At 36.0% G+C, this 12,885-nt stretch overlaps 1 protein-coding gene across 5 annotated transcripts in view; it reads right to left on the bottom strand.

The window, feature by feature from the left end:
* The window catches only part of PDS5B (PDS5 cohesin associated factor B), a 176,223-nt gene that overhangs the window by 101,183 nt on the left and 62,155 nt on the right, over window positions 1-12,885 (bottom strand). For all 5 annotated transcript variants that reach the window (XM_023208803.1, XM_023208802.1, XM_023208804.1 and 2 more), the window contains exons 4-7: window positions 6,874-6,960; window positions 6,670-6,767; window positions 5,915-6,041; window positions 2,518-2,598 (exon numbers count right to left, since the gene is read on the bottom strand). In XM_023208803.1, coding sequence (XP_023064571.1) covers window positions 2,518-2,598; window positions 5,915-6,041; window positions 6,670-6,767; window positions 6,874-6,960 — 393 coding nt within the window. The remainder of the gene's footprint in view (window positions 1-2,517; window positions 2,599-5,914; window positions 6,042-6,669; window positions 6,768-6,873; window positions 6,961-12,885) is intronic.

Consider the following 12,885-nt stretch of genomic DNA (forward strand, 5'->3'; position numbering starts at 1 on the left):
TCCTGTAGTCCTAGCTACTCAGGGGGCTGAAGTAGGAGGATCACTTGAGCTTCAGAAGCAGAGGTTGCAGTGTGCCAAGATCACACCACTGAACTCCAGCCAGGGTGCCAGAGCAAGACTCTGTCTCAAACGACAACAAAAAAAATTTAATAAATAAATAACCTATACCACCACAGTGATTTCTTAAGTCTTGATATGTAAGAAACACTATCTATTTAAAAAAAAAAAAAATGTGTCTGTATGTGTGAATGAAAAAGAAAAACAGAAAAGAGAGAGAAGTGGGGTTATTATCTCAGTATCTTACTCCTATTTTTACTTGCTAATTCTCAACTAGGAAGATCAGTAAATAATGGCTTTTTCAACTGTAAGTCCAAAAGGGCTAAGAATGATTTCTAACACTGAACTAATTTTACCCTACTATAAGACAATTAAGTTCACTAGAAAGTGATTTTATATGTAATTATAAAGGTTTGAAATGGAAACCTAAGTAGACATAAAGGAACTAAAGGGAGGGAAAAAGCAATTTTTATTTCTTAGCTAACCTTCAAATAAGGCAAGGAACAAGAAAACAGGAAGAAATAAGAAAATAGTGGACAAGGTACTGGGAGAAAGTATACATAATTCAATGTGTGCTCAGAACACTCTGCTTGGCCCCTGCTCCTCAGCTTTTGATATAGATATAATATGAAAGTTTGGGGAGTTCACGGGGGAAGGATTCTATTTCTGCACACAAGAATAACAGGAAATTAACACAAGGTATAAGTGATGAAGAAATGTGTTTACCTTGATGTATTCTGGGATTGTTAAAAATATTTCCTCAGCCTTTTTTTCTTTTACTTCCATTATAAATATTTTCAAACATACAAAATTATAACGAACCTAATCACCTAACTCTAATAAGTATCATCATTTATTGTGGGTTTTTTCCTTTAATTGCCCCAATCAAATATTGATTTTCCCCAATCAGAGTAGAGATATCAATATGGTACAGTGATCTTTTCTTATTTTTGTGCCAGAAAAAGAAACCAAAATAAGATGTGTTTCCCCTCGACCCGCCCAAAAAAAAAGAAGAGAAAAAAAGAAACTGGCTTGGCAATATGAGTTTAAATAAATGGCCACCAGGAGGAGCTCACCTAGTGTGCTCTAATGGCCCATGGAAATAGTCATTTAGAAGTACTTGAAGCAAGGGAAAAGGATAATTACAGAATGTTTAAGTCTAGGTCTACACACTTCAAGTGCCACTAAGCCAATGATGAAAAAATTCAATCCAACCAATTTATCTCAGCCAATACCCATAGCTTAAAAACTGCAGAAACCAATATTTGAAGTTCCCTGACAATCTTCGAGCAATTAAGATAGGTTACAGAATTTGATTCCACAGCTTCTGAAAGTTTACCCTTCAAAACAATTTCCTTACAAATTAAATTAACTTTTCCAAATCATCGTATGTTTAGGATTCTCTAAGGCTATAAGCCAGAAACAAAAGCTGGAATTTATTAAGTTACTGTTTTATGAAGTATGTTAGTTTTCAAAGTACATCTTTTCATGATATATTTCATACACTGACTTTAAATTTGTGTATACTACAAGAAAAACTCTCCCTCAATAAATTTTAGGAGAATGCATAAGTAATTACTAAAGGCTTTCTTTCTTACTTTACTCAGGAATGCAAATGTATATCCTTTACTTGTCTGGAGGTGAGTGAAACTGAAAAGCAGGTGGAAGGACTGTACTGTTACACAATTCCAAGGAGCACAATTAACACTGTACTCTACATTTGTATTCTAGGAGGCACCATTCACATAGAATATAATATGAATACTGCCACCTAAATCTGTACAACTCAAAAGAACTGTGGAGAGAAAATAAAACTTACCATAAACTTCTGTCAGTGAACCTAGCAGCTAAAAAATATTTCTTCTAAAAATAAATACAAGATAGTCAATCATAAGTAAGTAGATTTGGTGTGATACTGAAAGGGTTCATTTTATTACAATTGTTCCTCTTTTTCAGAAAAGATAGATTTATATGGAATCTAACCCAGGAATAGCAATAGATAAGCAACTTTTACTAAATCACTACTGCCATTCATACTTGCCTTCAATTTCTAGGTCTTAATATTAGTTCATATCTTCTTCTTGTACAAATCAATTTAAGCTCCAAAAACCTGTAAGCAATGTCTCTGAATAATGAAAAGTTCCACAAGTTTTATCTAATTACATTTAACTCTATTTCTATCAGTAAAAACAAACAGAATATCTTGCTAACCAAAATAAAACTGTTTTAAGTTCTCAGGCAATTTGAAAGAAAATAAAGAACAAATAGGATGAAAGCAAGCCTTCCAAAAAATATTAAGCAAGAATAATTTTAAGAAGAAGAAAGAAAATATATTACTTAAGGGTTAAAACAACACAAATTTGTTGTTTTTAAAACTATACACCATCTGACGAAATTTTGCTTCTAGCAAGTCTTTAAATTTTCAGTTTAATCCTTCTGACAACCAATTACAAGACTTACATTGGTAATATATGGCTCAATAGCTTGAGCTGTCCTCTTCAGTAAAGCCTTTGCCAAATCATATGCTTGCTTGTTTAAATTCTGAAAAACATAAACAGTATCTATATTATATATCTCTAACATGAAAAGCAAAATATTACCTGTATTCAAAATGCTACTCTTGAGTAAATGAATGAAAAAATTAAGACTCAATTGGAATAAAAGAGAGAAGGCAAAACCACTTTTCTTTTTAAGGACTAACTGGCCTACTGGATCTAAGATTCCATCCATGTAAGGATAATTATATTCTCTTCCTATTTTGTTCATAACATAATGTAAACCACATAGAAATGGTCAATAAACGCTTATTAGATAGAGTCATTCTAGATCTAGTCCCAAAATCAAATCAGTTAATTACAAACACAGATTGTTCCACTTCAGGTCCAAAAAAAACCAAAACATCCTAAGAGAATGAACTATGTTCTAGTGTGGGCAGCGATGGGGAACCTACAGGCAGGGAACGACAAAGGAGTTTTCAGCAGCTGTGGGAAAGCCGATTACTCAAACACATTTCAGAGCACAAGTTAAGTAGAAGGATACAACAGAAAATACAACAAATAGTAAAGTATGGAGGGAAGACAACAAGAAAAAATATAAGAAGCTATGTTTCTCAGAGACTTTGATAATGATACAAGGAAGTAAAGATAAAAAATGGAGTCACTACTCCAGTTTAAACATATTCCAGAGAACAGGAACACTGCTGTATATATCCTTTTTTTTTTTTTTTTTTGAGACAGAGTCTCGCTCTGTCGCCCAGGCTGGAGTGCAGTGGCCGGATCTCAGCTCACTGCAAGCTCCGCCTCCCGGGTTTACGCCATTCTCCTGCCTCAGCCTCCCGAGTAGCTGGGACTACAGGCGCCCGCCACCTTGCCCGGCTAGTTTTTTGTATTTTTTAGTAGAGACGGGGTTTCACCACGTTAGCCAGGATGGTCTCAATCTCCTGACCTCGTGATCCACCCGTCTCGGCCTCCCAAAGTGCCGGGATTACAGGCTTGAGCCACCGCGCCCGGCCCACTATATTTATTCTTAAACTCACACTCTTTACTCAGCATAGTTTTAGATTTACCTGCCTTAATGCTTGTATTTTATTATTTCATTCATACTAACTGCTGTTTAGATATGATATACTACAGATTCTTTACTGAACCTCCTATTCACTGACATTATATGTCTTGTACAAGTCTCCTTGTGTAAATGAGAAGTAATTTTCTGTAAATTCTATCTTGGCCAGTTTTCAATTAGGCTGTTTAGTCTTGCTCTTATTTATTTTTAGATTTTCTCCACAGATTCTACGGACTAAACTTTCATCAATTACAGATGTTCCTCTACTTTTGGTGAAGTCACATCTCAATAAACCCATAGTAAGTCAAAATGCACTCAACAACCCAATAAACCCATCATAAAGTAAGTCAAACCGTTAAGTCAGGAACTGTCTGTACATGTATAACATACTTTAGTCTATATCTGTCTTTTCACAGTATTTATGGTGTCTTAAAGTATGGAGACGTTTTTCATTTTTTTTAAATTGATATGTAACAACTGTGCTTATTCTGGGGGTACATGTGCTGTTTTGATACATGTATACACTGAGTAATAATCAAATCAAGGTACCTGAAATATCCATCACCTCAAATATTTATGTACCTCTTGAACATTTTATCATTAATCCTTTCAAGAGTATTTATATATTTTTTTTAAATTTTGTCAGAATGTTTTATTCAGTGTCACTCACTAAATTGCAAGGAGCTATGCAAGTTATGCAAAGGGCTGCAAAATAGTAATTGCCTTGAGAAATTTCCACCCTAAGCTAAATGGACTAAGCAAAGATTGAATCTATAAGTACTTGGTTTGGTAGATCCTACGATTCTAGTTTCTGGAAGTACCTACAGGTCCTCTCACCACAACAAGGCCAAGGAGAAAATGTATAATCAGAAAGGGTGGGTTTATCTTCCCCAACAAAGTCTTCTCCATGACAATGGATGGATGGAGACCTCAGACGCCTCTGGTAGTCAGCTGCTCAGTGCAGAAAGCCAAGCTAGATACTCGATTGTGTCTAGGAGGGTTTGTCTTGGCACAGCTGACAAGTGAATGAGGGTTCCAGAGAGCTAGGCTTAGAGTCCAGTCAGGCACAACCCATTTGAAAGGCTTAGCAGGTCTCCCCCTGGGTATTCAGCCTTCCTACCTAGGGCATTCTGTGGCTAGATTCATAACCTCTGTCTTCTCACCTGAGCACACAGGCAGTAGAGTTTGTGGCATCAGGCCAGGTGTTCGTTTGCCCAGGGGAAGTCACTAGCTGGGCCCCAGGCTGATTTTTACAGCTCATTTAATAAAACGGATTAACAGGGATTATAACTAGATGTGGGCACCAAGGTGAAGGAGACAATGGGACAAGCCTCTGCAGATCTGCTTGCCAGCTTCCCCCTTCCCTCTTGTGGTCACCAGAGGCAGAAGTGAGGCTGGTCTGGGTAGAGTCAGCACATGGTGCGCTGCATTCAGAAGGTGCAACAGGAAGGAGTGAGGGGTGGGAAAAGGAGCAAGATGGCAACTGACTAGGAACCCACAGCACACCAGGACCTGTGAATTTTATTTAATAAACATATTATCTGAATTTCTGAGCTCTAATCTTGCTATTAGTAGTGTCTGCTAAGTTTCAGGATTCAGACACTGTTTTCTTTAAGAGTTTGATTTTTGAATTATGAGATCATTTTCAATCAAGCATTATTTGTGTCAATGAGACTATATCTTGCTAGAGAGGTCTTATATTTGCACAGATAATTACACTGGTGATTCCTGTCCTCCTCTCCTTAACCCACAGCCTTCTAAATTACAGAACCGTATTTCTAACTGGAGATTCAGTCATTTTCTAAAATCAAAACACAAACACACACACACACACACACACACACAAACATAACATCTTAACATCACACAGGCAAAAAACACTGTCACCAACATATTACTCCTCTCCCATTTAGTAGAGACTTCCCTTTAAATTTCACCAGTCCTCTTTATCTACATTATCACTGTCTTTTAGTTATGGCCCTACTTGGTTCCATCTTCTGACAAGTAAGTTATGTAACAGCATCTAAGTAGCTACTAACTCACTCCCTGAAATATACTCTATACACAACCAAATCAAAACAAGTATGTTATTACATGAAATCTACAATTTCTTACTAGTGACTAAGTGTATCTCTTTATTACACATTAAACACAATAAATATGTATTAATATAACTAAACCAATGGATTCTCTAAAAGGTTAAAGCAGGATAAACCATATTTAGAACCTAAGCACAAATTTTAAGCCTTAATGTTAACAGGCATTAGACACATTACAGTATTATATTGTTACTCACCTTATGAGCAGGTACCAGATTTACTAAAACTGTATCCAAAAGCTCCTGAGACACTGTATCACCTTCACAAATAATAGAGCTCATAAGGTCTACCATGTGCATATGGACTTTCTGATTGTGGCCATTGCTGAAATTCAAAACAGATTTTGTTTCAATTACAACTGAGATACACAGGATTTACTCTTAAGATGATACTGACAAGCATTATGCTTCACAAAAATAAAACTAAAATATTAAATAAAATGCTATGTATATTCATTTAAAGCTTCCCTCTCTCCCACATCATACAATAGTATACAAATTTTATTTTTAAACTACATTTCTTAAATTATTTTTCCCTAATTTTAACCAGTCTCACAATCAAAAGTAATTACATCAAAAGCAACTTCAGTTCTGCCTTAAATTCAGAAAACTGAATTGCTTTGAAGTTACTTCTAGTAAATAATTTTAAAGAATACACAAAAAGCTCAAATAGCCACATGCATTAAGAAGTCAGTATGTATTTTTGATAGACGAATAATGCAATCCAAAAAGTTTTACATTGGCCTTATGCCATTCATCTAACCAATAATTACATATAATACAAAATCAAGCTCTATTCACTTTTGAAACATGTATAAAAATAAATTTAAGTGTATTAAAAGTTACATCTCTTAGCCTTCTAATATTAATTGCAACAGTTTATGCAGATTCACCTACATGTTCAAAATTTGTTATCTTTTTTTAATGTTACATACTTCATAAAATAAACTTACTTTATAACTGAAAATAAGGTTCTGTATAGCTGGGTGAAAATTTCATTGCTATCTTCTAACTCAAAGCATATGTTATATGACTTGACCCAAGCAATGTTCTAAAAATAAGAGGTAAAAAAGTGAAAGTTAAATATTTTGATCAGTAAAAATATATAAACAAAAATAAATATAAAATGTCATCTCAAGATACAAGATATTACTTACCTCAAGTAAATAAAAATACCTATTGAATTGTGGGCTCTTTGTATCCTCTAGCCCCTTCAACTGTCTTGTTATAAACATAAATATATCCTTAAATAAAAAAAAGACAAAGTGCCATTCAGATTATGAACACTAAATGAAAATATCCATGAAATCCCTAGAGTTTATTCAGCACTCATGTGTACATATCATAATAAACTATAAAGAACCAGAAAAAATTTTTATTTGGCTAAAATTTTGTTAAAGTATATCTCTGTATGAACAACATTAAATATCTTACATTAAATATCTTACTATCCTTCATAGGAAAACAGTAAATCATTTACCATAATCTTAAAGTCAAAAAACTTCATCTTAGAACAAAAGATAAACAAATAGACCTGAAAACTGAGACAGCTAAAATTTATGCTATTTTTAGAATAAAAAATGTTGCAATGACTGAGAGCTGATCAGGTTTCCTGGAACAGCAAAATATATGGTAATTAAATAGCAAAAGCAGTTTAGGAAACAATTTTTGTAATTGCCAAATGACAATACAATAGATACCACAGAGAAGCTCAGACTCTTAGAAGTCAATTTGTCAAGCTTCCTACTAATCATTGTAATTACTTGCTTTTCCCTATCTTTCTAAATCTATTCCCATCTCATATTTTTGACTAATTTACTATATGTGCATTTGTATTTACATTTGTATACAGCAACCACACAATCAAGTCTGCATAACAACCAGCTAACAACACGATGACAAGACCAAATGAGCATATACCAATATTAACCTTGAATGTAAACACACTAAATGCCTCAATTAAAAGATGCACTGTGGTTAGCTGGTTAAAGCAGCAAGGCCCAACTGTAAGCTGTCTACAAGAGACTCATTTCATACACAACAACACTGATAGGGTCAAAGTAAAGGGATGGAGAAAAATCTAACAAGCAAACAGAAAAAAGCAGGGGTTGCTATTCTAAACCAATAATGATAAAGAAGAGCATTACATATTAATAAAGGGTTCAATTAAATAAGAAAACCTAACTATCCTAAAAATATATGCATCCAACAAAGGAACACACAGATTCATAAAGCAAGTTATTAGAGACTTATGAAGAGACATAGATAATGACACAATAATAGTGGGAGGATTTAACACTACACTGACGGAATTACATTATTGGGACAGACAACTAACAAAGATATTCAGGACCTAAACTCAGCATTTGACCAAACGGGCGTAACAGATATCCACAGAACTCTCCATTCAAAACAACAGAATATACATTCTTCTCATCTGCACATGGCACATACTCTAAAACTGACCATATAATAAGCCAGAACAATCTTCAGCGAACTTTTAAAATGTGATTCACCACATAATGATGACCACATATGTTGAAGTTGACAGCCAAATCAAGAACACAATACCAGCTGGGCACGGTGGCTCAGCCTATAATCCCAGCACTTTGGAAGGCCAAGGCGGGTGGATGGCTTGAGCCCAGGAGTTCAAGACCAGCCTGGCCAACAAGGTAAAACCCCATCTCTACTAAAAATACAAAAATTAGCCAGGCATGGTGGCATGTGCTTGTAGTCCCAGTTATTCAGGAGATTGAGACAAGAGAATTGCTTGTACCCAGGAGGCAAAGATTGCAGTGAGCCGAGATTGTGCTACTGCACTCGAGCCTGGGTGACAGAGCCAGACTCTGTCTTTAAAACACACACACACACACACACACACAAAACACAATTCCATTCACAACAGCCACAAAAAGAATACCTAGGAATACAGCAACCCAGGGTGCTGAAAGATCTCCACAAAAAGAATTACAAAACACTGCTCAAAGAAACCACAGATGACACAAACAAATGGAAAATCATTTCATGTTCATGGATAGGAAGAATCAATATTACTAAAAAGGCCATGCTGTCCAAAGAGCAATTTACTGAATTAAAAGCTATTCCTATCAAACTACCAAGGACATTCTTCACAAAATTAGAAAAAAAACTATTTTAAAATATCTATGGAACCAAAAAGGACCCCAAACAGCCAAGGCAATCCTAAGCAAAAAAAAAGAAAAAAAAACAAAGCTGAAGACATCACATTACCCAACTTTAAAGTATACTACAAGGCTATAGCAACCAAAACAGCATGGTACTGGTACAAAAACAGACACATAGAACAATGGAACATAATAGAAAGTCCAAAAATAATGCTGCACACCTACAACCATCTGATCTTCAACAAAACCACAAAAGCAAGCAATGAGGAAAGGACTCCCTATTCAATAAATGGTGCTGGGATAACTAGCTAGTCATATGCAGAAGACTGAAACTGGACCCTTTCCTCAAACCATATACAAAAATCAACTCATGATGGATTAAAGACTTAAATGTAAAACCTAAAACTATAAAAACCCTGGAAGATAACCTAGGAAACACCATTCTGGACAAAGGACCTGGCAAAGATTCCATGATGAAGATGCCAAAATCAACTGCAACAAAAACAAAAATTGACAAATGAGACCTAATTAAACTAAAAAGCTTCTGTATAGCAAAACAGTTAAGAGACAACCTACACAATGGGAGAAAATATTTGCAAACCATACATCAAACAAAGGTCTAATACTAAGAATGTATAAGGAACTTAAACAATTAACAAGCAAAAAACAACTCCATTAAAAAGAGGGCAGGCCGGACGTAGTGGCTCATGCCTGTAATCCCAGTACTTTGGGAGGCCGAGGTGGGCAGATCACAAGGTCAGGAGTTTGAGACCAGCTCAGTCAACGTGGTGAAACCACTCTACTAATACAAAAATTAGCTAAGCATGGTGACGGGCGCCTGTGATCAAAGCTACTGGGGAGGCTGAGGGAGTAGAATTGCTTGAACCTGCGAGACGGAGGATGCAGTGAGCCAAGATTGCACCATTGCACTCCAGCCTAGACAACAGTGCAAAACTCCGTCCAAAAAAAAAGAGGGAAAAGAACATGAAGAGACATTTTTCAAAAGAAGACATACGTATGGCCGACATGCGTATGAAAAAATGCTCAACATCACTGATTAGAGAAATGCAAATCAAAACCACAATGAGATATCATCTCACACCAGTCAGAATGACTAAAGGTAAAAAGTAAAAAAAATAATAATAGTAACAGATGCTGACAAAGTTGCAGAGGAAAGGGAATGCTGATACATCACTGGTGGGAATATAAATTAGTTCAGCCATTGTGGAAAACAGTTTGGCAATTTCTCAAAGAACTGAAAACGGAACTACCATTTGACCCAGCAATCCCATTATTGGGTATATACCCAAAGGAATATAAATCATTCTACCATAAAGACACATGTATGCTTATGTTCGCAGTAGCACTATTCACAATAGTAAAGAGAAGGAGTCAACCTAAATGCCAATCAACAGTAGAATGGATAAAGAAAATATTCCATATACACCATGGAACATTATACAGCCATAAAAAAGAATGAGATCATGTCCTGTGCAGCAACATGGATGCCACTGGAAGCCATTATCCTAAGCAAACAAACATAGGAAGAGAAAACCAAATAGCGCATGTTCTCATTTATCATTGGGAACTAAACATTGAGTACATATGAACACAAAGAAGAGAACAGACACCAGTATCTTCTTGAGGGTGGAGGGTGGGAGGAGGGAGAGGATCGGAAAACTACCTATTGGGAATCATACTTATACCTGGGTGAGAAAATAATGTGTACACCAAACCCTCATGACATGCAATTTACCTACATAACAAACCTGCAAATGTACCCCTGAACCTAAAATAAAAGTTTTTTTTTAAAAAAAGGTTACTTAAAACAAAACAAGTTACTTTAATAGTAGTACTGTGGAAAATATGTTCTCTATGAATGAACCCTTGCTGGACTGCTGAAAGTATACATGCCATATTGACTCTATGTGGCGACGGTAAGACAACAGTCACTTATAACCTCACCAATTACTGCCTAAACATGAAGCCAACTGTATAAAAGGGGTTTGCTGATGACAACAACAAACTGAAAGTGGAAAGGTAAGGCTCAAATATCACAATTTTCTAATATGTATACAACGCTACTATAGACAAAATATATACACATATATATGAACTTGACGCTAATCAAAACGAAGTGAAATCTCCTAAATATTTAGAAAGCACCCTCAAAGTCAATAATTTTTAAGTACTGTCCTCCCAAAAGAAAAAAGTAGCATTTAGAATAAGACTCAAAAATTCCTAAGAAAAACCAAATACTTACAATTTTTCAGCTAGGGAATAATGCAAAAAGACCCTAATTTCAGCTCTTTTACAGTCTTTTCATAAATTGTCCTGTTAGAAACAGAACAGATATGTAGCTATTCTTTAGGGAGAACTTCTGGTTACCCCCAAAGCCCTGAAATAGGTCCTTGATTATGCAAACTGAAAGATCCCCAAGAGAGGCAAGTTAGACTTCCTCCTCATGAGAAGGCCAAAAAGACATCTAGTACGGCAGAGCCACAGCCACCATCAAACAAATAGAATCATTCCTTAAACCGATTAAGCATCTCCAAATGAGAAATTCACATTTAGAAACCAAGCTAGTACCTGGGTATACAATTACATGGACCAGCCAAATCTTACAATTCAATTCCACCTTTAAATGACAAATATTGCTCTCTACCTCCCCCATCCTAAGATTCTTTTACCAATCAAAATTTAAAACAAGCATGCCCAAAACAGGTTGTACATTCTCTACCTGAATTTTGGTAGACTTGATCAAATAAGCACATTCCTCACTTCAATTATCAAGAACTCCATGAGTCTAAGAACCACACCTGGGTTTTTTTCACCACTGTAAATTCAGTTCCTGACACATAAGTAACAGCAAGACTTATTAAGTGAAATAAACATAAATTGTCTGCCATTTTTTCATACTGTGGATTAATAATCTTTCTATGGACTCATTTTCTAATCCATAGTTTCCACAATTTGTTTTTTTTCTTTTTTCCGAGAGTCTCGCTGTGTTGGCCAGACTGGAGTGCAGTGGCACAATCTCGGCTCACTGCAACCTCCACCTCCTGGGTTCAAGTGATTCTCCTGTCTCAGCCTCCACAGCAGCTGGGGTTACACACATGTGCCACCACACCCAGCTAATTTTTGTATTTTGAGTAGAGACGAGGTTTCACCACGTTGGTCAGGTTGGTTTCCAACTCCCGACCTCAGGTGATCCGCCTACCTCAGCTTCCCAAAGTGCTGGCATTACAGGTATGAGCCACCACACCCGGCCTCCACAATTATCTTTTATTGTTGCTGTTTTTAATTCCTACCTGACCTGACTTATAAACATTCAGTATCTTTTGCACGATTCCAATTACTTCATGTTTTCTACCAGCATTTTCCTAAAAAGATCACTCGTGCTATTCCCCTTCTCATCTTTTAAAGATTTTGCACTTATATAGTTTTAATTACAATTACTGTAACCAAGAAATACATGCCTTTTGTATCTTTCCATTAAAATTTTGTTCACTGATTTTTTTTTTTTTTTTTTTTTTAATAGAGACAGGGTCTCACTCAGCCCAGGCTGGAATGCAGTGGTGCTATTTAGGCTCACTGCAATCTCCGCCCCCTGGGGGCTCAAGCACTCCTCCTACCTCAGCCTCCCAGGTAGTTAGGGGATTACAGGTGTACAGCACCACACAAGGCTTTTTTTTTTTTTTAAGCAGAGGCAAGGCCTTGCTATGTCGCCCAAGCTTGTCTCAAACCCATGAACTCAAGGAATCCTCCTGCCTCAGCCTCCCTGGGATTACAGGCCTGAGTCACTGCGCCTGGCCTGCATTGTCTTCATAACAATTTATATCATACCTTCCATTAAATAAATTAAGATCATATATTACAAACTCATGTTTATACTAGGTATTGCCTTTTAAATAATGGCCATGGTCTTCAATATGGATTTTCGAAAATGAAAAGGAATTGCCTCCAAAATTATAATGAAAGAAACAGAGCTAATGATAACATAATATAAAAAAAGTATACACTGTA

The sequence above is a fragment of the Piliocolobus tephrosceles genome, chromosome X (assembly GCF_002776525.5).
Source record: "Piliocolobus tephrosceles isolate RC106 chromosome X, ASM277652v3, whole genome shotgun sequence".
NCBI classification, from domain to species: Eukaryota; Metazoa; Chordata; class Mammalia; order Primates; family Cercopithecidae; genus Piliocolobus; species Piliocolobus tephrosceles.